Source organism: Monodon monoceros, unplaced genomic scaffold, assembly GCF_005190385.1.
Source record: "Monodon monoceros isolate NGI ecotype Baffin Bay Population unplaced genomic scaffold, NGI_Narwhal_1 Super_Scaffold_6, whole genome shotgun sequence".
Lineage (NCBI taxonomy): Eukaryota > Metazoa > Chordata > Mammalia > Artiodactyla > Monodontidae > Monodon > Monodon monoceros.
The window spans coordinates 37,954,996-37,979,178 of NW_021703783.1; the positions used below are offsets into that span (position 1 = coordinate 37,954,996).

The following is a 24,183-nucleotide window of genomic DNA, read 5'->3' on the forward strand; positions in this document are numbered from 1 at the left end:
ATCTGCATCTGTGTACTGAGAATCATACCCTGTCTATTTGTATTCTTTACTGAAAAGATAGTTATTCTAGCCTTCTAGGGATTTCCCTGGCGGTCCAGTGGTTAGGACTGTGCGCTTTCACTGCTGAGGGCCCGGGTTCCGGGTTCCATCCCTGGTCGGGGAGATGCGGCCAAAAAAAAAGCTATTCTATCCTTCTAGAAAGCAGTTTCCTAAATCCTGCATTCTGATTTGATCTTCACTGATCAAATGCTTAATCTAAATTTCTTCTCTTATTTTGCCAGAACATTTTCTGTCCATGGGCCTGTTTCCTTATTTGTAAAATGAGGGGCAGGGGTGGATCTATGTTTTGTGCAGTCCCAAACATCTACAGTTATAAGGCTGTATTTAAGAAAAAAAATACAAAATTATGTAATAAAGTCAATATTTATTTAGAATAAGAAATCATTACAGATTTTAAAATGCTGACAAAACCACAAACATAACACAATTCAAAAAACCCACATTATTATTACTAACTTGCCTGTCAACCACTATACGCTTTTTTATCTTTTTCTACTTTTTTTGGCTGCATACTCTTTGCCTCTTCGTATGACCATGTTGTATTATTTTTATAAGATATTAAGCGATACTAGACAGATAAATTAGCAAAAAAAAGTTTTTGAAAAAAATTGATAGTGCATAAACTTTTTTTTTTTAAATCTGTCTCAGAACTCCTTACTGTAAGTTCTTGCTTCTTGTCCTCGGGGAGCTCCAGTCCTTTGATTTTCCTTGGCTTAGTTTCTTCAGGGCTGCCAGAGCAGCTCAGCCAGATAGCCACACTCGTTCCCCTCCCACCCACTGCACTAATACCCACCTCCCCCAAGCAAGGTGGATGGGGAGGTGGTCCTTGCAACCCGCTGGCCCCGCCCAAGACCCCAGGGCCACCACTTAGGCTTACAGTGTGACCTCCAGGGTGAGGTCCGTGCGTCCGATGCAGGACTGGGGCTGCTAATTCCTCCTCGAGTTCCTGGAGAATGCGCTGAGCCCGGCTTCACTAGATTCACGGTAAATTGGCCCTTGTGAGAGCGCTTTTCTAGGTGTTCTCTGAATCTCTTTCCCCCTTTAACAGTCCATGACCAGAACCCCGGGACTTCGCGGTGCTATCCCACCGCGCATACTGGAGGCTGAATTACTTGCTCTGTGTCTTGGGTGGGGCCTGCCCCTCTTCTTTTTGTCCACTAGAGGCGGCTTTGGACCGCGACCCTTTCTTACTATGAGGGAAGAAGGCGGATATCTTTCGCTACGACGCTGGTTGGCGGCTAGAGTCTTGATCGACACGGGCGTTAAGCAAATGGCTCGGAAGTAAGCAGCCATTGTTTATGCACGTACAGCCAATGGAAAGGCAGAAGTGCAACCAACGGCCAATGAGGACTTGCCTTAAGCGGAACGCGGGGGCGGGGCTTCCCTCGAGGGGCGGACGCGAGGTAAAGAGTCCGGAGCGGACCCTGGGAGAGTCAGAAGCACATCCGGTGGTAGGAGAGCTGTTTGGGCTCCTGAGCAGTGTGTCAGAAGGTACGTCTGAAGCTAGGACTGCGCAAGCCGGGAGTGAGAAATGGAAAGAGGGTTAGCAGTTGTTGCTTGAGCAAGAGTGGGAGTAGTCTCCGTTTTCGGACTGACTGCATTCTGGGGAAAGTGGGCCCTGGTCGACAACTGGACTCCGGAAAGCTAGGCGGGGAGGGGAGGAAAACGAGAACTACTACCGCGCATGCGCAACCGTACCGGAGCGGGGGAGGGGCGGGGACGAGTCCAAGGCGCGGATTCTGCATGCTAGCGCTAGCGAAGGCTCCTTCTTGGCCTTCTTTCCCCGCCGCCATTGCGCGTCCCTCCTCCTCCTCCGCCCGGTGTAGACGGCCCAGGCCCAGCCTCGATCCCTTGAATTCAGGGCACGTCCCCCGCACCTTCCTCCGAGGAGAATGAAAGCGAAACCTTACGGGTTTGTGGTCATCGCCGCCCCACCCGACAGATCCCCGGCCTGTTCTGGCCGGGCCCCATTTGGGTGAGCGGCGGGGGCTGGGACTCAGGAGGGCCTGGTCCGGCAGGCTGCCCTGTCACGGCGGGGCGGGTGATGTCACACTCCTCTGTGACCCGCGAGGCTTCTTAGTTACTTGGAAGCCAACAGCAGAGGCGGGAGGTGAGGAGAGACCCGGGCCAGGCCTGGCTTGCCAGCCCTCCAGGGCAGCCCCGCTCTGGTCTGATTGGTTACCTTTGGACAGGTGAGGTGGCTTTAGCTTTGCTTGGTCCTGGGCCTTGTGGGCGTCTTTCTCAAAGTCCGCTCAGGAAAGGCGTCGTTGGGCGGTTGTTTTTCTTTTTTTCTTGGACGTACTTGCTAGAGCTGTGGTATTTTTGTGTGTTTATTAAGTGAGGAATTGCAGCCCGGTGCCAGCCCAGGTTGCATTGCCTGCCGCATGTGCCTTTCATTGACCAAACAACAGCAAAAACCTTCCTGAACTTGAGTCTCTGTTCCAGTAATAGTTAACTTGTGAATGTGTAATCACGTAGAAGAGCTGACTGTGCCTGAAACATAGACAGAAATTTCAAGGTTAAAGTTTAGTGGCGAATGGGCTTTTCTAGTTACTTATTTATTTCAAGTTTATCTTTTGGTTGTATGTGTAGTTTAAGAATTAAGTTCAAGAAAGATAAAAGTTTCATAACTACATTTCTTACAGCTTCTGCAAACACATTTCTGTAATTATTTGATTTACCCTCTTTGGTGTTTTATTATTCCTCCTTGTCTAATATTTTTTTTTGGCCTGGCTTCAAGAGTATGTTGACATTTAGATTCTCTGCCGTTTTCCTCCAGTGGGGTCAGAATGGTTGAATCTTTGAGAAATGCAGTCTGTAATTTGGATTCAGAGTTTCCTTATTCCATTATTCATTTTGTTGTGGAAACCTGGCTTAGTACCCTCTTTCTTCCCTTCTCTCCCTTCCCCAGTATTGATCCAGTGAAGTCTCACTCCCCTAAAGAATAGGAAAGGTAAAATTAATCCAGATATTTGGTCAGCATTTCCACGTCTTTTCTTGATTTATGCATATGGTTCGTACTTACTGTAGAAATGCTGAAAAATGCAGAAAAGTATAATAGGAATCAACATACGTTTGTTGTTGTTGTTTTACAATTTCTCTTGACCTATAGCTGAAACTATAGGAAAACTTGCTTTTCAGCTGTAGGGTGTAATAGTAGAAAGAGCACCAGGCTTGAGAGGTCAGGAGACCCCTAACCTGATTCTGGCTCTACTATTTAAAAAAAAAAAATTATTTATTTTTGGCTGCATTAGGGGTGTTCGTTGCTGCGCGTGGGCTTTCTCTAGTCGTGGCGAGCGGGGGCTATTCTTCGTTGCGGTGCGCGGGCTTCTCCTTGCGGTGGCTTCTCTTGTTGCGGAGCACGGGCTCTAGGCGCGCGGGCTTCAGTAGTTGCTCCGCGGCATGTTGGATCTTCCCGGACCAGGGCTCGAATCCGTGTCCCCTGCATTGGCGGGCGGATTCCTAACCACTGCGCCACCAGGGAAGTCCGTGGCTCTACTATTTCAACTTTCTGATGTTGGTCAGTACTAATGTCCATTTAATGTCCATTGTAAAGTGTTTAGCACTTTACAATAATTTCACAGAGACTTTCTTATCGGCATTCATTGAGCTTAGTAGAGCAGGTGTTAGCTAATCATCCTTCCAGATGAGGAAGCCTAGATGACCTTAGGTAAAATGATTTCCCCAAAGTTATGTGGTAGAATATGGCAGGACTTGTGACTCCAAATCGAGTGCTCGTACCACTATTATGCTGCCTTTTTGAACTTACTTTTTAAACTTTAAAGTGGGACTAATCATTCTTGCCCTTTCTTCATGTGTGTGATGGTCAAAGGGAATAGTGTATATAATAAAACACTTTGAAATTTGTTTAATTTCATATAAATGCAGTCAGAAGTATTGTTATAAAAGGTACTATTCCTAGCCTGAAGAGTTTCACTTTATTTCATAAACTACCCAAGGGTATTAGTCTCCTCTGGGAAGACACTGAATATTCTCTTGATGCACTATCCTGCTAAATTTTCCTTTGCTACTTTGACTTGGCCGTAGAATCTGCTAGAAGTGTCTTTTACTCCACCTTGTTTTCCTCTAGAGTTTCTAACCAAATTTCATGAAGTAGCTTTTATATTATGCATACTCATTTTTGTTTTCAAAACCAGTATTCAAACCAAGGAGAGAAAAACTGTAGAGACTGGTTTTTAGGGCCACTTCAGTGACCCTCTATTAAGGTAGGCTCCTCTCTGAGCCAGCTGGGGAATGTTGATTTGTGGTCGCAACACTTGATTAGATGATGGGGGTCTAGATTTACTCTAGAGACTTAAGTGTGGGGGGTGCTTACAAGGAAAAGTGTGAGAAAAGTTCCTGAACAATTAACTGGAATCCAAAACACTTGGGAAAAAAAGAGCTTCAAGGATGAGGGCTGAGTGGGTGTGCTGTTTGTCCTAATCTGTGTCTACTCTCATTTGGGCTAAATATGGTTTTATTGGGCAGGGATTGCTGGTTTATACTGGAGGATGATTACGTATTTAGGACATCGGGACCGTTCTGCGATTCAGTGTCTGTCAAACAGTTGTGCTTATAGAGAGGGAGATTCAGCAAAGCCTGTCAGTTTGATGCAAAAAATAATAATAATTTATTGAAGGAAGTAGGGATTCCATCTCCAGTTACTGGTTTGGTTCTGAGGCAGCCTCCTAGAGATTCAGGGTTACCTAATCCAGGGATTTTGGTTCAAGTTAAGGGGTGGGCTGGGACATCTAGAGTCCAAATCTAGGACAATCAAAGCCCAGCCCTAGTCGAGACAGAATTTCTTGGATTTCCTGAAATCAAACTGACCTACCTCCTAGGGGTGGCAAGGAAAGCATCAAGCTAATAAACATTTACTTCATCAAATTCTCTACCACATCACATTATCACTTAGTGGTCATTAGGCTGTCTCAAAACACCTTTGTGGTCCTGGGGGACAGGAGGTACAGTGTAAATGTGCCAGAGGAGAGGCATGCCATTTAAACAAAAGTCATTTTAATCAGTAGTAAGACTTACCAGGTTCCTTCAAATTCCAGTTTATAATTTTCTTAGACTCCACCTCCCCCCCCATTTAATTTTACTCTCTCATTTGGGTAAATATTATGCCTTCAGGATGTAGCTAGCTGTGAGTTAGTGGTTCAATTATATATATACATATATATATTTTAACATCTTTATTGGAGTATAATTGCCTTACAATGGTTTGTTAGTTTCTGTTTTATAACAAAGTGAATCAGCTATACGTACACATATATCCCCATATCTCCTCCCTCTTGCATCTCCCTCCCACCCTCCCTATCCCACCCCTCTAGGTGGTCACAAAGCACTGAGCTGATCTCCCTCTGCTATGTGGCTGCTTCGCAGTAGCTATCTGTTTTACATTTGGTAGTGTATATATGTCCATGCCACTCTCTCACTTTGTCCCAGCTTACCCTTCCCCCTCCCTGTGTCCTCAAGTCCATTTACTACGTCTGCGTCTTTATTCCTGTCCTGCCCCTAGGTTCTTCAGAACCAATTTTTTTTTTTTTTTAGTTCCATTTACATGTGTTAGCATACAGTATTTGTTTTTCTCTTTCTGACTTACTTCACTCTGTGTGACAGACTCTAGGCCTATCCACCTCACTACAAATAACTCAATTTCATTTCTTTTTATGGCTGAGTAATATTCCATTGTATACATGTGCCACAGCTTCTTTATCCATTCATCCATCGATGGACACTTAGGTTGCTTCCATGTCCCGGCCATTGTAAATAGTGCTGCAGTGAACATTATGGTACATGACTCTTTTTGAATTATGGTTTTCTCTGGGTATATGCCCAGTAGTGGGGTTGCTGGGTCGTATGGTAGTTCTATTTTTAGTTTTTTAAGGAACCTCCATACTATTTTCCATAGTGGCTGTATCAGTTTACATTCCCACCAACAGTGCAAGAAGGTTCCCTTTTCTCCACACCCTCTCCAGCATTTATTTTTTGTAGATTTTTTGATGGCCATTCTGGCTGGTGTGAGGTGATACCTCACTGTAGTTTTGATTTGCATTACTCTAATGATTAGTGATGTTGAGCATCCTTTCATGTGTTTGTTGGCAATTTGTATATCGTCTTTGGAGAAATGTCTATTTAGGTCTTCTGCCCATTTTTGGATTGGGTTGTTTGTTTTTTTGATATTGAGCTGCATGAGCTGCTTGTAAATTTTGGAGATTAATCCTTTGTCAGTTGCTTCATTTGTAAATATTTTGTCCCATTCTGAGGGTTGTCTTTTCGTCTTGTTTATGGTTTCCTTTGCTGTGCAAAAGCTTTTCAGTTTCATTAGGTCCCATTTGTCTTTGTTTTTATTTCCATTTCTCTAGGAGGTGGGTCAAAAAGGATCTTGCTGTGATTTATGTCATAGAGCGTTCTGCCTATGATTTCCTCTAAGAGTTTTTTAATGTCTGGCCTTACATTTAGGTCTTTAATCCATTTTGAGTTTATTTTTGTGTATGGTGTTAGGGAGTGTTCTAATTTCATTCATAAATGTAGCTGTCCAGTTTTCCCAGCACCACTTATTGAAGAGGCTGTCTTTTCTCCATTGTATATTCTTGCCTCCTTTATCAAAAATAAGGTGACCATATGTGCATGGGTTTATCTCTGGGCTTTCTATCCTGTTCCATTGATCTATATTTCTGTTTTTATGCCAGTACCATACTGTCTTGATTACTGTAGCTTTGTAGTATAGTCCGAAGTCTGGGAGCCTGATTCCTCCAGCTCTGTTTTTCTTTCTCAAGATTGCTTTGGCTATTCAGGGTCTTTTGTGTTTCCATACAAATGGTGAAATTTTTTGTTCTAGTTCTGTGAAAAATGCCATTGGTAGTTTGATAGGGATTGCATTGAATCTGTAGATTGTTTTGGGTAGTATAGTCATTTTCAGTGTTGATTCTTCCAATCCAAGAACATGGTATGTCTCTCCATCTGTTTGTGTCATCTTTAATTTTTTTCATCAGTGTCTTATAGTTTTCTGCATACAGGTCTTTTGTCTCCTTAGGTAGGTTTATTCCAAGGTATTTTATTCTTTTTATTGCAGTGGTAAATGGGAGGGTTTCCTTAATTTCTCTTTCAGATTTTTCATCATTATTGTATAGGAATGCACGAGATCTCTGCATTAATTTTGTATCCTGCTACTTTACCAAATTCATTGATTAGCTCTGGTAGTTTTCTGGTAGCATCTTTAGGATTCTCTATGTATAGTATCTTGTCATCTGCAAACAGTGGCACCGTTACTCCTTCTTTTCCAATTTGGATTCCTTTTATTTCATTTTCTTCTCTGATTGCTGTGGCTAAAACTTCCAAAACTGTGTTGAATAATAGTGGTGAGAGTTGCCAACCTTGTCTTGTTCCTGCTCTTAGAGGAAATGGTTTCAGTTTCTCACCATTGAGAACGGTGTTGGCTGTAGGTTTGTCATATATGGCCTTTATTATGTTGAGGTAAGTTCCCTCTATGCCTACTTTCTGGAGGGTTTTTATCATAAGTGGGTGTTGAATTTTGTCAAAAGCTTTTTCTGCATCTATTGAGATGATCATATGGTTTTTCTCCTTCACTTTGTTAATGTGGTGTATCACCTTGATTGATTTGCGTATACTGAAGAATCCTTGCATTCCTGGAATAAACCCCACTTGATCATGGTGTATGATACTTTTAATGTGCTGTTGGATTCTGTTTGCTAGTATTTTGTTGAGGATTTTTGCATCTATGTTCATCAGTGATATTGGCCTGTAGTTTCTTTTCTTTGTGACATCTTTTTCTGGTTTTGGTATCAGGGTGATGGTGGCCTTGTAGGATGAGTTTGGGAGTGTTCCTTACTCTGCTGTATTTTGGAAGAGTTTGAGAAGGATAGGTGTTAGCTCTTCTGTAAATGTTTGTTAGAATTTGCTTGTGAAGCCATCTGGTCCTGGGCTTTTGTTTGTTGGAAGATTTTTAATCAGTTTCAGTTTCAGTGCTTGTGATTGGTCTGTTTATATTTTCTGTTTCTTCCTGGTTCAGTCTCAGAGGTTATGCTTTTCTAAGAATTTGTCCATTTCTTCCAGGTTGTCCATTTTATTGGCATGTAGTTGCTTGTAGTAATCTCTCATGATCCTTTGTATTTCTGCAGTGTCAGTTGTTACTTCTCCTTTTTCTTTCTTTCTTTTTTTTTTGCGGGCCTCTCACCGTTGCGGCCTCTCCCGTTGCGGAGCACAGGCTCCGGACGCGCAGGCTCAGCGGCCATGGCTCACGGGCCCAGCCGCTCTGCGGCATGTGGGATCTTCCCAGACCGGGGCACGAACCCGTGTCCCCTGCATCGGCAGGCGGACTCTCAACCACTGCGCCACCAGGGAAGCCCCTCCTTTTTCATTTCTAATTCTTGAATAATACATTTTTAAAATTAAAATACAGAGCATATGTAAATTAGGTCTATGATAAATATCTTCTAAAACTAGATTTTTTTTTTAATGTGGACCATTTTTAAAGTCTTTATTGAATTTGTTACAATATTGCTTCTGTTTTATGTTTTGGTTTTTTGGCCACTAGGCATGTGGGATCTTAGCTCCTGGACTAGGGATTGAACCCTTACCCCCTCCATTGGAAGTGGAAGGTGAAGTCTTAACCACTGGACTGCCAGGGAAGTCCCTAAAACTAGACTTATAAAAGGGAAAATCATCACCTGTAGCCTTTGAAGGGTGTGTTTGGAACATTCATTAAATGATTATAAACAACAACAAAAATTTAAGAAAAGGGGGAAAATCGTGCACTGAGGACATGAGAGTAATGAATTACACTAGTAAAAACAATGGTTAATATATTGAGCTGGTCTTATGTACGAAGCACTGTTCTTAGCATGAAGCACTATTCTTAGCACGAAGCACTAGTCTTAGCACGTTGTATTATCTCAGTCCTCATCCGTATGAAGTAGGGAATATTAAGTGTTATTATTTTACAAATGAGGAAACTGAAGCACAGTGAGGTTAAGTGCCAGAAACTTGCTCCATCACACAGCTAAGGAAGTAGCCAAGATTCAAACGCAGCAGGCTGTGCTCTTAACCACTATGCTAGGGACATGGTTGTAGAGTCTACAAACTATTCAGTAGAAAGAACTACTAAAAAAAATTACAATTCCCCCAACACCACCACCACCTTTTTTTGTTTAACCACATTAGATTTTTCTTCTCTCAAGTATCAATTTGGTCCCTTTTGGGGGTGTGGGAACAGGATTCAAGATGGGTGAATTACTACAACAGGAATGAAGAACCATATAATTCGTGCACTGAATGTTTAATTAAATGTGTGAACAATGTTTCTTTGGTTGGTTTAATGTTGTTAAATTGTATACACTGAGGCAGCTTCTCGGCTGGATCCAGGAGTCAGCAAGCTTTTCTTTGTTAAAGGCAAGGATTTTTTAAAAATGAATACTAAATGCATGATTGTTTTGCATAGCTTTTGGCCACTTGGCCATGTTTCATATGCATTGTACTTAGTAGGTGTTGGAATAAGATTGAGGAGAATTTTTTTTTTTTTAATTTAAGGCTTGGCTGTTGATAATATTTTGTTTTAGGACATGGGTAAGGAAGATTCTTAGAAAACAACAAGAGATTTAACAATATGTAAGAAGACAAAGATGTTAATTGATAAGAATATCTGTCTCCTCCTACCTGCCCCTGCTGCCCTTCCCTCCTCAAACAAAAGCAGACTCCAGGAATACCTAACTCAGAACAATGTTTACTTGAGTTTTTCTATCTTGATAAACCTATGCAGTAAGAGTTTTTTTGTTTTTGTTTTTTTGGCAGCATTGGGTCTTCGTTGCTTCGCGTGGGCTTTCTCTAGTTGTGGCTAGCTGGGGCTACTCCTTGTTGCAGTGTGTGTGCTTCTTGTGGTGGCTTCTCTTGTTGTGGAGCACGGGCACTAGGTGCATGGGCTCCAGTAGTTGTGGCGCGCGGGTTCTAGAGTGCAGGCTCAGTAGTTGTGGTGCATGGGCTTAGTTGCTCCATGGCATGTGGGATCTTCCCAGACCAGTGCTCGAACCCGTGGCCCCTGCATTGACAGGGGGATTCTTATCCACTTCGCCACCAGGGAAGTCCTATTGTGCAATAAGTTTTTTGTTTTGTTTTCGGGTGGCTCTGGCAGAGAGGCTGGCCTGGGGAACCACAGATGGTGACACTTCCAACAAAGCTTGAGCAATATATGCATGACAAATTTTGACAAGTTTTGGTATCCTGCCTTTCAGAGGATGAAGGCATAAAATGAGTCTCTAAACTAAATTAAAGGAATTTGGTTATGTAACACCTGAACATTTACTTCTCATTTACAAATGCAGTGCAGGCAAATTTCCCATGGGTCTCTGAGGCACTGTCCACCTCCCTGTTTTAGATTTGAGTATAGAACTCTGTATGAGTTGGGGTCCAGGGTGAGACAGACTATTGCTGGTATCCGTTCCGTAATGGGCTTCAGTGTATGTTAGGGGGAGTCCTATAATGAATAATTTTTGAGTAACTTGTAGTATACGTTTTCCCTTTATTTTGGTAAAATATATATAACATAAAATTTATCATTTTAATGTACTTTTACATTTATTTTTAATTTTTTGGCCGTGCTGCACAGCTTGCAGGATCCTAGTTCCTTGACCAGGGACTGAACCTGGGCACTCGGCAGTGAAAATGCGGAGTCCCAACCACTGGACTGCCAGGGAATTCCCTGTACTTTTTTTTTAAAGCCGAGATTTTCGCTTAACTATGGGGGCCCCTCTGGAATGTTAGCCGAGTTACTCGGTTAATGGTTTTGAATACTTCAGGCCCTGTTGAGAGCTGTCTGTCCCTGGGACTGAAAATACTTTTGGTATGGGAGCTGCTATTTTTGAGTTATGAATGCAATTTAATCTTGTTCAGCTGAGTTTGCATATGAACCATTGAAACGTAGATACCTTTTCTCTACAGCTTCTGAGCACAAGTAGTTGAGGCTAAGATAGAAAACTGGTAAGTTTAGTCTATCTGGCAAAAGTTATAAGAACAGTTTTTTTTGTTTTGGTTTGGTTTTTTTTGCGTACGCGGGCCTCTCACTGTTGTGGCCTCTCCCGTTGCGGAGCACAGGCTCCGGACGCGCAGGCTCAGCGGCCATGGCTCACGGGCCCAGCCGCTGCGCAGCATGTGGGATCTTCCCGGACCGGGGCACGAACCCGTGTCCCCTGCATCGGTAGGCGGACTCTTAACCACTGCGCCACCAGGGAAGCCCTAAGAACAGTTTTAACTCATTACTTATCTGTATGTTAGTTCTTGTCTGTCTAGAACAGACCGAGAGCAAACTGTCATATATTTCCTTGATTCTAAGACCTAACTTTTTTCCCCTCTAATTTTAACAGTTCTGAAATTATGTCATATATACATCATATCATATTTATTAAATGTATACTTTATTGCAATTTTCCCCATGAAGCTGCTGCTACTAAAATTGCTGTGTACCTTTGCATCTAGAAAATTTGGTGATTACATATTTCACTTAAATTTTAGAGTTGGTAGTAATGTTGGAAAACTGGTTTTAATTAATTTTTTAATGATTTTAAATTGCAAGGCGCTAAATCATGGAGAAATTCATATTTTTTTTTTTTTTTAGAAATTCATATTTGATACCTCTGTCCCTACCCTCACAACCTTTGATGGTTTTGGTTTTTCCATCAGCAGTTGTAAGAGAGACAGTCAGTACCCCCTGGGAAATGCCAGAAAGCAAACTGACATTCTCCCGTCCCACAGTTTCCATTCAGTGGGGTCTGGTTACAGAGTGTTGCCCCTTTCTGACTAATAATGCCCAGGGTATTTGCGGATTTAACACACACACACACTTGAACTCTTGAAATTGGAAGAGGCACTCTAGCTTTGTTGTGAATACTGAGAAACTTGGCTCTGAAGGTTGCTTCAGTGCTGTTGCAAGTTCTGTCTAGGGATGTCATTAAGGCTGTTAATGGAAGCTTTAAACAAAGACACTTTCCAGGTGCTGGATTCTGCCATCCTGTAAGTGTGTTCTCTAGAGGACGGATTCATCATGGTTATGGAAGGCTTTGGTTGGCCGTGCAATAGCCTGCAACCATTGCACCATCTAGATCAAGAGTGCCCAGAACCCCGTGACTTAGAGGTGAGAGGAACAGCTTTAGTAGGTTCTGCAGCTTCTCACTGTATCTATCCTTAAGAACAAAACTAACAATACAGTTGAGGTGAGTAGGGATGTTGGTGAGAAAGGAAAGAGGAAATCAGAGAAAGCAAGCCAGCCATTGTATTGTTCCATATATGAGAGAGAGCCTCAGGAAACACGCGGTAGTGATGCTTGTGAACTCTAAAGATGGCATCTTTCCACTGGCCCAGAATTCCTTGGGAAGAAATTTTGGGGATTGTTACTTTTATTGCTTTGATTAATTTTGCTGAGTTTTGGGCTAGGTGCTGATAGAATGGGTGTGAGTAGTAGGCCTGTCTTTCAAACAACTTAGCTTTAATCCCCTCCTCTCCCCTGTTTTTGGCTGATTTGAAATGAATGGGTATTATGGGTCTAATAAGAATCTGGAGGATTGATATTTAGGAAGGATGAAAGCTCTTGATTAGATTTAGTTCTGTAGGTTAAATGTGTTTATTTAGGATTGCATGTGAGATAGGGGAGAGAGCAAAACTTAAGATCCTGACTTTATGGTATTGATGTAATGTAACCTGGTTGTAGTTCAGTTTTAAAATGCCCTTTCTGACAATTGGGACAGTTGACAAGATCTGAATAAGGTCTGTAGATTAGGTAATGGTATTGTATTGTTAATTTACTGATTTTGATCATTGTTTTCAGGATATACATACTGAAGTGTTCAGATGTAAAGAGGCATTGTGTCTTGCATAGTTAGGAAAAGGTCTCCATATATTGCTATATGGGGGGGGGGATAAAGCAAATATGGTGACACACTAACATTTAGGAAATCTGGGTGAAGTGTGCAGAAATTCCTTGTACTATTCCCACTCTTCTGTAAGAAAGGTTCTGAGATTGTGTTTTAAAAAATTCTCTCTGCACAAATTTCTTTTTCATGGAGGAACTTTCCTCTTTTTAAAACTGTGGCTCCCTTACAGTTCAGTTCTAAATTGCATTGGGTGGAAAGTTTCTAAATGTATATTTAAAAAATGCAAGCCCTAGTGTCAGATCCAGCTTTATAATTTTTCTTCTTTATCTTTAAACTTCTGTGCCTTTGCTGAGGGAATTCTCTGGCATCTTGAAAAAATGACAAGTTGCCTTATGTTCCAGTAAGACTGGGTCCCTTTAACTAGCTTGCTAATAGAGAATTTCTCAAAGAAACAAACTGTCTTTTAAAGGGGCAGGATGGGGCTTCCCTGATGGCGCAGTGGTTGAGTGTCCGCCTGCCGATGCAGGGGACACGGGTTCGTGCCCCAGTCCGGGAAGATCCCACACGCCACGGAGCGGCTGGGCCCGTGAGCCATGGCCTCTGAGCCTGGGCATCCGGAGCCTGTGCTCCACAATGGGAGAGGCCACAACAGTGAGAGGCCCGCGTAACGAAGGAAAAAAAAAAAAGATGTTAAAGGGGCAGGTTATCTTCTGAAAGAATAGAAATCAAATGCTAGTAATGAAACAGTCTGGGGAGAAGAAGATGGGTTCCTCTGTCCCCTTTAAAATGGTTGCGTATGATTGCAAATGTATTCTAGAAGGAAATATATAAAAATGCAAATAGTGGTGTTAGGGCAGTGGGATTTTAGATATAACTTTCATTTTTCCAAACTTGTATGTTGCTGTTTTTCATAAGAAAGTTGTTTGTTATTTTGTGTGTCCTTGTATCTTTAAAATAACTTTTCTTATTTCCTTGATTCCACAGAGTGGAGGCTGTGTCCCACAGAATCTAGCATCATGAACATATTTGATCGGAAGATCAACTTTGATGCACTCCTTAAATTTTCCCACATGTAAGTGCTTTGACCTTAACTGTACTGTCTTATTACATTTCCCTTTATATCTTGTTTCTTTTCCTTTTCCTGGTGTATTAACTTTTGTACGTGTAAACTAACATATTAACTTTGCTAGAATCCAGAGGATCTGATAAAAGCACCCAAAGTCTAAGGGCTGTGGTGTGGTCGCTGGAAAGCCATTTAGTTATTTTAGTTTGGGTAATGATTGTTCATAGTTTGGGCATTGGGGCTTTCCTCAGCATTTAAGATTTTCTGTTTGTTAACCTAGTTTTCAAAGCATTCTTTTTTTTTTTTTTGGTTTTGTGGTACACGGGCCTCCACTGTTGTGGCCTCTCCCGTTGCGGAGCGCAGGCTCAGCGGCCATGGCTCATGGGCCCAGCCGCTCTGCGGCATGTGGGATCTTCCTGGACCGGGGCACGAACCCGTGTCCCCTGCATCGGCAGGCGGACTCTCAACCACTGCGCCACCAGGGAAGCCCCCAAAGCATTCTTTTTTTATTGTACCAAAACTTTCACATATTCCCTGGGAAGAAGAAGGAAAATTATTCTTAGCTTAGAGATGAGATTGGTCCTGGAGTAATGGCCATTATTAACATTGTTTCCTAGAACCCCCTCGACGCAGCAGCACCTGAAGAAGGTCTATGCCAGTTTTGCCCTCTGTATGTTTGTGGCGGCTGCCGGGGCCTATGTCCATGTGGTCACCCATTTCATTCAGGTAAGAGCAGTTTTCTCCTCTAGTTGCTGTGGCCCAAATCGCATTAGGAAGAAACTAGCTCAGCAGGGTGTTACAAGCCTATGTCCTTCCTTAATACTTCTCAGTAGTTTGGGATCTGAACCCAGCCAGAGCCAGTTGTAAATCAGGACATGCAGAACCATTTAATTTTTCTGCCAACTCTGCCCTCTCTAGATACTGAAAACAGGATGTTTTGACCCTGACACTGAACGGTGTGCTGCTGACACACAAGACCTCCACCCACTGGGGAGAGGTCTGCATGCTGGGGTGGTTTTGCACAGTAACCTTTTTATCTTTCTTCCTTTTTTTTTTGCCTGAATGACTGTGTAGTACTTGGATACAAAACACTGATTGTATGATTATCAGGAGAGACAGGGTTGAGACCTTTAAGGATTTGGCCCATTTTATTCTTTGAGAAACTCATTTTCCTTTGTTGAGTGAGAGTTTGAGTTTGGCTAGAAGCAATAAAAGGGATGGTTGAGGAATACTCGAAAAGTTTGAAGCTCACCAACCAAGACTTGTCCCTTTTGGAGTGCCCTTTTTAGTGTAAGTACAGGGGTGTAGCTGTGTTGGCATTTGGCACTGCTGAGGAGCGGCATGATCAGGCTTCCCCATGCTCAGGCACCTCCTGGCAGAGGTTGTGTGAAAAATTGCTCCAGACACTCAGAGGTAGGGCTTTGATCCCTCGAGTTCAGACTAAAACATATTCTACCTTTTAGGCAAAAGTGGCCCTTTTGGTTTCTGGTTGTGTTTTGTTTGTTTTTTAAAGTAATATAGTGAAATATAGTCATCCTCATTATTCATGGATTCCGTATTTGTGATTTACCTACTCAGCAAAATTCATTTGTAACCCCAAAATCAGTTCTAATGGTGTTTTTGTGGACCTTTGCAGCCATACACAGATTGGCAAAAAATTCGAGCTGTCCATTGCACCATGTTCTAGCTGAGGTTGAATGTGGCAACACTGCCTTCTTTCAAGCTCTCATACTGTAAACAATTGTCTTTTTCATAGTCTAGTTAGTGCCACATTTTCTGCATTTTTATAATTTTTCTTGGTGATTTTGATGTTTAAAATGGCCTCAGGCATAGTGCTAAAAAGTGCTGAGTGGTATTACTAAGTGCAAGACTGTGATGTGCCTTATGGAGAAAATACGTGTGTTAGATAAGCTTTGTTCAGGCATGAATTACAGTGCTGCTGGGCACGAGTTCTATGTTGATGAGTCGACAGTATATATCCAAGTGTCTTTAAACAGAAAAGACATATACGACAAGGTTTTGTATTGACCAGTTGATAAAAATGTGACAGGAGGCTCGAAAGAGCTTAAACCTTTATTTCCTCCAGGAGCATTTGTTCAGTATCACTGATTCATTGCTTACAGTGGCTGTATAGAGCAGAACTACTGTGAAAACTGAGGATTGACTCTACCTTTAAAAGAAGGAAGAAACTTTGGTGTCTACATACATCCTTGATGATTTTCTTCTCTTTCTAATGCTTGTAACTTTTCCCACTTGCTTTAAAACAAAATTTTTTTTCTTATAAAACTAATGCATGTTCATTGTAGAGAATTTAGAAAACAGACTAGTGATAAGAAGGAAATATAAAACTCCATAATCCCATCATCCTAAATTAACTTAACATTTTGGTTCTTACTGTCTTAGTTCATTCTGGCTGCTATAACAGAATACCATAAACTGGGTGGCTTAAACAACAAACGTTTCTCAGAGTTTGGGAGGCTGGGAAGTCCAAGATCATGATAGGTGCTGGCAGGTTTGTTCTGTGGTGAGGGCCAGCTTCTCCCGTGTCATCACATGGTAGAAGGGGCAGGGGAGCTCTCTGGGATCTCTTTTATAAGGTCACTAATCTCCCTTTGTGAAGGCTCCACCCTTATGATCTAATCACCTTCCAAAGACCCCACCTCCAAATACCATTAAATTGAGGGTTAGGATTTAAACATGAATTTGAGGGGGGAGCACAATCATTCAGTTTTTTCTGTGTGTGTGTATATACATTTGTGTGTGTGTGTGTGTTTTAAAGTGATCAAAGAGAGGTCATTCCTACTTGTTCTGCAGATTGGAATATGCTTCAAGCACTTGTCACTTTGATTCATCTTTTCTGTTTCTTGGGTCAGACTCATAATTTGACTTGGGCAGTTACAGTTGGTGGACTGCCTCCAGCATCCACCATGGTCCTGACCTTGTCCTTCAAGCTTCTGGTTTTTCTCCTCCGCCCTCACTGCCTTTTCTGCTGCCTCCAGGTTAGAAGCAAATATTAGGAAGTCCAGGTGAATATTTGAACCCAATAAGGTCTCTTGCAAAATAAATTTGATACTTTCAAGTGTTTAATTATTGACTGGATCTGACAGGCTGGCCTGCTCTCTGCCTTGGGCTCCCTGGGGTTGATGATTTGGCTGATGGCAACACCTCATAGCCATGAAACTGAGCAAAAAAGACTGGGACTTCTTGCTGGATTTGCTTTCCTTACAGGTATGTTAAGGGATTGGTTTAATTTTGAGGGAGGGACACTGTATTTTTAGTATCTCTTTAGATTAAGGCCCAAGATATATATTTATTCAGATGCACCCCAACTGGCACACTGTACCATCCTATCTTGTATTTGAGTGTGCCTTGTATTGCTTTCTTATTTCATATAGGTGCATCTTGCTTCCCCATCTAGAGGGCTCTTTGTGACTAGTGTCTGTGACTTCTACTTTTGTATCCAAAAATAAGCATTTGTGTGCTTGAATGAATGAGGTTTAAGAGTTTAGGTAGCATAACTTGTTAATGGTGGACATGGGACTAAACTAGGCCAAGGATCTGACTTAGTTGAACTCACACTGGCAACTATCATAGGAGCATCTGTTCTGAATCTTGTGGACAGTTAATTAAAGTCATACATTGAGATGCATCCTACAGGGCACTTTGCTGATTCTCAAGAAAAGAATTAAAAGTGCAGATCTTCTAGAATTGTCATTAAGGAAAATAGGTCTCAAGGTACATAGTAAAAATATTTGCAAAGCAACATTTGAGTTAGTACAACTCGTTCTGAGTGCGTCTAATCTATACAGTGTTGAAATTGTAGAAAGGAAGGGATTTAGAGATTAAGATTTTTAGATCAGGGAAAGCTAGTTTTTGAAGGTATTAAAGGGGTGGGATTATCAGAAGGAGAGAAAAGCCAGAGTAGAGGAGATGTTGGAGCTGGAACAGGTTGCCGCTGCACCCTCCTGTTGGCAGGTGTCCACCTGCAGAACCGGTCTGGCCTTTCCTTCTACAGAGGGAGTCAGCCTTCATGACTACAGGTTGTTGGCCACAAGGCACTGCTTTGCTCTTTATCCTTTTCATCTAATTCCTGATCTGGCCTACATTACAGTCTCACATCACTGCTCTTCAGAGTTTTGCAGCCTTATAATTTAGCTGGAAAATGTTTGACATGCCTGCTTCATTTTTCCTAATGTCTATTCCTACTGGGTCATCTATGATTTTCAGCCAAGGGGACAGTTGTGCAGGTCTGTCCATAAATAACTCAGTCGAGTATTTGTTCTCTGGAAAACAGTTAAGGATGGAAGAGAGAAAGATTTAATTACGTTAGTCCACTTGTTTTGTTGTTTTCTAGGACTGTAGGCATGCCCATGCTATTGATGATCAGCTTTTGGATGAGAATCCTCTTCAGAAATTGGTGTTCATGCTGTGTTCTGTGGCTTTTTGTTTTCTAGGAGTTGGCCTGGGCCCTGCTCTGGACTTGTGCATTGCCATCAACCCCAGGTAACTGTTACTAGTGTCTTATGAATATACCTTCTAAATATACCTTCTAAGTATAGGTTATATACCTGTAGCCCTTGATATAATGGTCTTTTCCCTTAACAGCATCCTTCCCACCGCCTTCCTGGGCACAGCAATGATCTTCACCTGCTTCACCCTGAGTGCACTCTATGCCAGGCGCCGTAGCTACCTCTTTCTGGGAGGTATGTGTGGACTGGAAAATAGGGAGAGAGTCTCCACTTCAGCCAGAATTCTCACTAGGACCTTTCCCCTCGCCTCCAACTTGTGACTGTTGGGTTGAAATTGAAAGCCTTCATTTTGGGGGGCAAGTAAAGAATGGCCTTAATGGGATTGCTTTGCTTCGCTTTGGCTTTTCTCAAGATGGCTTTTTGTCTTCTTTTACAGGTATCTTGATGTCGGCCATGAGCCTGATGCTCTTGTCTTCCCTGGGGAATCTTTTCTTTGGATCCTTTTGGCTTTTCCAGGTGAGATTTGCATATACCTTTGCAGCAGCCATTTACCTTGCATTTCTTTTTCTTGCTTAACCCCCTATAACCAAGATAGACTAAGAATTCTCATCTTTGTGGGGCAGTGCTCCTGAAGCCTCGCCACTCACCCTCCCAGGACGGAGCCTTCTGCTACAGGTGGAAATACAAACTGAACAGGGGTTGGACATTGCAGTGGAGATGGTTTGCCCAGAGATCATTTTTCTAAAGCCAGTCCAGCAGTGGCTCCTTGTTAAAATGATGGAAGCTCTTCCAGTGACCTGAAAAAATAAGTGCAGAATTGTACCTAGGGAAGTAATATGGTCTTCACTGTGGGCTTCAGTTCCCACGAATGTTAATGTCAGTAGGGTTAGCATTCGATGTACTTTCAAGTGGCCAAGGGCCAGAAAGAGGTATGGCTGTTTTTTCTCTACAATGTCTACCACATGGTAACCTCATCTCATTCTTCTTTTGTTAGGCAAACCTGTATGTGGGACTGGTGGTCATGTGTGGCTTTGTCCTTTTTGATACTCAGCTCATTATTGAAAAGGCTGAAAATGGAGATAAAGATTATATCTGGTGAGTGTGAAACCTGGTCTTTAATGAGTATGAAGCGGGGAGGCATACTCTTCCATTCGACGACTCTTTTCTCATTCTCTGGGATGATCTTTTGCTTGACTCCCCTTTCTTTCCACATCGGTAGGAATAAGAGTGGCCCAGATGGCACTGGCTGACCTCTGTGGCCACAGGGGCATACATGATCGGATAGCCATGGTTTTGGAACTGTGCACTAAAAAGCATCGTTTCCCTCAATTCCTGAAAGACATCAGATTTTTAAAAGTTGGACTAATAATATGTATTTAATTATCCATACTTTGAATAGTGGTTACCTCTAGGCAGAGGAGAGGGAAAGGAATCTTTCACCTTTTACTCTTAATACTGTTGTATTCTTTAAACCTTTAACAATGAGAAGAAGATATGCATATAATTTTTTTAATGTAGTAATCCTCTCAGAATCTCAACTAGTTAATGGTAGTTCCAGGGTTCAGACTTAGGCCTCTGCAGAGTCTAAATTTTCTTTTCTCTGTGCTCCATGGCTTCGCTGAGTTGAAGAGGATCTCAGACACTAGAGTTTTACTTAGTTGGTGGTGGAGTGCTGGTGAAGTTGACTCTTGGGGTTGGGGCAGGGTTTCTGTGTTCTGCACCTTTGTGGGCTTGTGGATAAAGGAAAGTGGGAAGTGCAGTTTGTGACCTGGTTCTTCTCTTTCAGGCACTGCGTTGACCTCTTCTTAGATTTCGTTACTCTCTTCAGAAAACTCATGATGATCCTGGCTATGAATGAGAAGGTTAGCACCACCTACAGATGAAAGACTGGCTCCTGAGCTCAGCATCTATGTGTACTTAAAGCTTGAGAACTTGCTCACACTGTGTGGGTCCAGGGTAACTGTAAGGCATGCCACTGAGTAAGAGTTCAACTAGAAGTCTTTAGCTGTTGGAGAAAAAGGAACAAGTAAAAATCATCCTTTTTTTTTTTTCTTTTTTTTTCTTTTTTAAATGAATCCCTGAGATTAGTATCAAAAGGAAAAGAGCTTTAGTGGCAACAAGAAACAATCTACTATATGAGGAATTTAAAGGCTGTAAAGATGGTTGTGACTCAAAAAGATATTCTAGAGGATTTATATAATACCACCAGCTTTTGTATATATATTTTAGAAATAGGCCAGTTTTACCCATTTGTTAGTCTTAATTTTTTTCAAGAGAGGCATTCTCTATAGGGTTAGTGAGTGGCAGACATCATCCATTCCAGTAGTAGGGGAACAAATGAAAGCACAGGCCTTTCTTTACAGAACTTAAGGTGGAATGTGAGTCGATGCAGTGGTGATGGAAGCAGTTGACCAGATGGGATTGGTGGTCCTCTGTCTGGTCTGTACCGTGATTGGACTGAGGACCAAGCAGGTCCTCCAGTTTCAGTCAAAACAACATCCTTTTCATCCATGTAGTAATACCCTGGGCTTCCCCCAGTGCAATGAAGAGTTCAGCTGGACTGTATTATTTCGAATGCTGATTTATGCTGAGGATTTGTGCTTTCTTCTCAGGCCTAATGGAAAGTTGATCTTGGCTTGGTCTTGGCCTCTCGTTTAGTTATTTTAGGGTACACCGCTGGTCTGCAGCCTTCAGTGGTTGGGATCTGAGCTGTCGTGGTTGTGAGTAGCCAGGAGTGGGTAGGCAGCCCACCTAGCTACTCATGGGGTAGCAACGGGAACAGCTGCTTAACCTTTATTCTTGTCAAGTCTGTAGCAACTTGGGAGACCACCAGCAGAAGATGGTTAAGATTTAGTTCCTCCTATACTGAAGGAGCATCTCTCCTCCCTTTTTACTGTCCGGATCCCTTCCAATCACTACAAAGGCAGTGAGGTATCGGCTGACTCAAGAGTTTTAGCTTAAATGTCAATGCCAGAAGTTAATTGGGTAATTTTCCTCCATTTCTAGGATAAGAAGAAGGAGAAGAAGTGAAATGACCATCCAGCCTTCCCCAGTTTGACTTCCTCTCCCTCCGCCCCTCATTTCCTCTTTGCACACATTACAGGTGGCGTGTTCTGTGATAATGAAAAGCATCAGAAAAGCTTTTGTACTTTGTGGTTTTCTCTGTTTTGAATTTTTTGATCAAAAAACTGATTAGCAAATTATAGTTTGGAGTTTGGCTTCATATTTTTGGGGTTCTTCCCCGCTCCCTTTTCTGTCATCCCCCACCCCTAGCCTCTTCCTCTGCTCAGGCAGCCAGTCCGCCGTGACGAGCGGGATCTGCAGAGTCCGCCTTGCGACTGCGCTTCACCCAGTGGACCTGAACTGTTTCGGTAGAGACGCCTTGCTCGGCCCTTCTTCCCGCAGCGTTGTTTGCTTTATGTGCATTTCCTATGGGACTAGGCAGTGTGTTTTCCATTGGAAAGACGTTTGCTGGTCCCATTGCTACTCAGGCTTATTATGTCTGAGCCGCCGACCCCTGCAGAGAACATGAAAAGCCTCTTCTGGTGGGTGCTTCGCTTCCCCTGAGCTGCCGGAGTCACTGCTGCTCCGGCAGACGTGCCTTCCTGCCTTGCCGTCACGGAAGGAGTGTGGATTTGTGTGGGTTCCCTTTCCACTCCCTTGTCCGGCCCTTGGAATCTGCCTGCCTTCCATCCGTGGGGTGGGAGGATTTCAGCACAAAGGGAAATTCTTGTCAGGCATCTATGAAGTGGCTGATTATGTATGGCAAGATATAATGTAGAGTTCCCAGACTTGCCCTTTTTTTTTGTTAAAATTGATCACTACCTTGGTTACTGAGTGGCCTCTACCAGGTGGCTGTGATTAAAGGTCCCGGGAGAGGAAGGATAGAGAAGGGGCATGGCTGAGCCTCTGAGGTAATTGTGACTAATCCTGCCAGACCCAGATGAGGGCCTGTTTGGGGCAGGGGAGAGTAGTATCTCCCCCATTAACTGAGTGGGTCTTTGTTCACACCAGTGGCACGGGCCGTGATGGCTTGGGAGGCAGCGTTCATAACAGTCCTTAGGTGCGTTTTTGTCTTATCTTGGGCACTAATAGGTAGCGTCAGGCCAGAGATTTGGGGCAGTAGATACATGCCCATTTTACAGATGCACTTCAGGCTTTGGTCTGTTCACCTGTTTCTGGAAATCTGCAGCCTTCTTTAGGCAGGGGCTGGGCGACCAAACCTGCAAGACTTCTGCTTTCCTACAGCTCTGTGTTTGCAAGTGTGTGTGGGGGGGGCAGTACTAACGGGTCACCAGCTCCTTCCCTGTGAGCTGCCACAGCCACAGCTGGCACAGGTCAGGCAGCCTTGGGAGCATTTGCGGCTCTGGCTGCTCACAGGGCTTCAAGGTAAGGGGAACCGAGCCATCGAAAACTCATTGCTAGTAGGACACCATTTTTGGCTTTCCCTGTTCACAACCAGTACACAGTTTGACCCAGGGGCTACTGGTTCGCAGCGCACCACGTCACTGTGCCGTCCCGTGAAGCAGCTCTGTTCGCAGGCTGTGTGGCGCCTGGCGTGGCGATGCCACTCGGAAGGGCTCGCTGATGCAGAGCTGCCCTCCGATTTAACTGCTGCCTCCGGCCTGGGGCTCGAGACTTTACTAAAAGGGACTTCCTTCCCATTCAGCCCCCAACAGCAACTCCCCCTACATTTGTTGATTCTCTGCTAGGCCTGAGAATCTGAGTTACGTCTCCTGAAGCCAAACTCCACCTCTTGTGCTTTTTTTGCTTGGGATGAGGAGTTTTTCTTTAGAAACAGTGCCAAGAATGACAAGATATAAAAACTACTTTTAAAGAACATGCCTAACAGGTTTTTAATACAGTAATCACTGTAATTATCACTTTCTTTTCGAGTTCTTTGGTTTCCAGCTCAGGCTGCATTCTCTAACTCATACTGTGAAGACAAAGGTGTTTTTGATTCAGAAATATATGGAATCTACATAGTCTTAATTTGTAAAAAATAAAGAAAATTCCTTAACCTTCCCTTGTGTAAGTGTGTGTGAAATCCAAGGCCACAGCTGAACGGGAGTTTTGGGGTGCTGTCTGACTTCTTGGGGCTGGGAGTAGGACAGGATTAAGTTTGCTCTAGGTATGAATAGAAATAAAGAGAGCCCCACTTGGGCCTCTCAGTCTGTAGCCCCAGCTTGCCACAGATGTTGGGGATAGTCTCTGTTCCATACACAGCCCGGGCCTTTTTCTGGTCCTCCTCCTACCCAGCCTTTATCATAGGGGGTTCATGGTAGCAGCACGTGTCGTTGGTTCCAATATACAGCCAAGCTTTGCCATTTGGGGATGCATAATGGAAAAAGCATGACAATTCACTCATTTTGCAAGTACCGTGGTCTGCAATACCTGTGGTCACCCACTGGGCCCGGCTCTATTCCCGACGGTACAGATCATCAGTGAAAATATAAAAATACTTGTCCTCATAGAGTTTATATATGTGATTATAAACCAAAATTTGCATTACAGTCAGGTTACTCCATTTTGTCACACTTGCCCTCTGGTTGTCACCCTCATTGTAAACAGCTTCCTGTTAATCTGACTCCTGGCTGAGGCCCCAGCTGAGGTGGAGCAGGAAACATGAGGTGTTTCAGGTACTGTCTTCGCACCCTCAATCTTTGTAACCAGAGCAGGGCAGTGAGCTCCCTTTTAGTCTTCTCCCAAC

The 24,183-nt window shown here is 43.1% G+C and overlaps 1 protein-coding gene across 1 annotated transcript; it reads left to right on the forward strand.

Annotated features, from left to right (window-relative positions):
* The first annotated feature begins 1,456 nt into the window (after positions 1–1,456).
* TMBIM6 (transmembrane BAX inhibitor motif containing 6) lies at positions 1,457–23,498 on the forward strand. Its single transcript, XM_029205392.1, has 10 exons — positions 1,457–1,551; positions 13,926–14,013; positions 14,622–14,730; positions 17,112–17,232; positions 18,459–18,507; positions 18,610–18,707; positions 18,910–18,989; positions 19,468–19,568; positions 20,260–20,335; positions 21,480–23,498. The coding sequence occupies exons 2-10, from the start codon at positions 13,958–13,960 to the stop codon at positions 21,501–21,503; spliced, it is 714 nt and encodes a 237-aa protein (XP_029061225.1). The 5' UTR covers positions 1,457–1,551; positions 13,926–13,957; the 3' UTR covers positions 21,504–23,498.
* Positions 23,499–24,183: the final 685 nt, after the last annotated feature.

Bases quoted from the DNA above. Each gene is read 5' to 3' on its own strand.
- TMBIM6 (XM_029205392.1), top strand. From the start codon at position 13,958: ATGAACATATTTGATCGGAAGATCAACTTTGATGCACTCCTTAAATTT. The intron at 14,014-14,621 runs GTAAGTGCTTTG...ATTGTTTCCTAG, and splicing joins CTCCTTAAATTTTCCCACAT to AACCCCCTCGACGCAGCAGC. The intron at 18,708-18,909 runs GTATGTGTGGAC...CTTCTTTTACAG, and splicing joins TAGCTACCTCTTTCTGGGAG to GTATCTTGATGTCGGCCATG.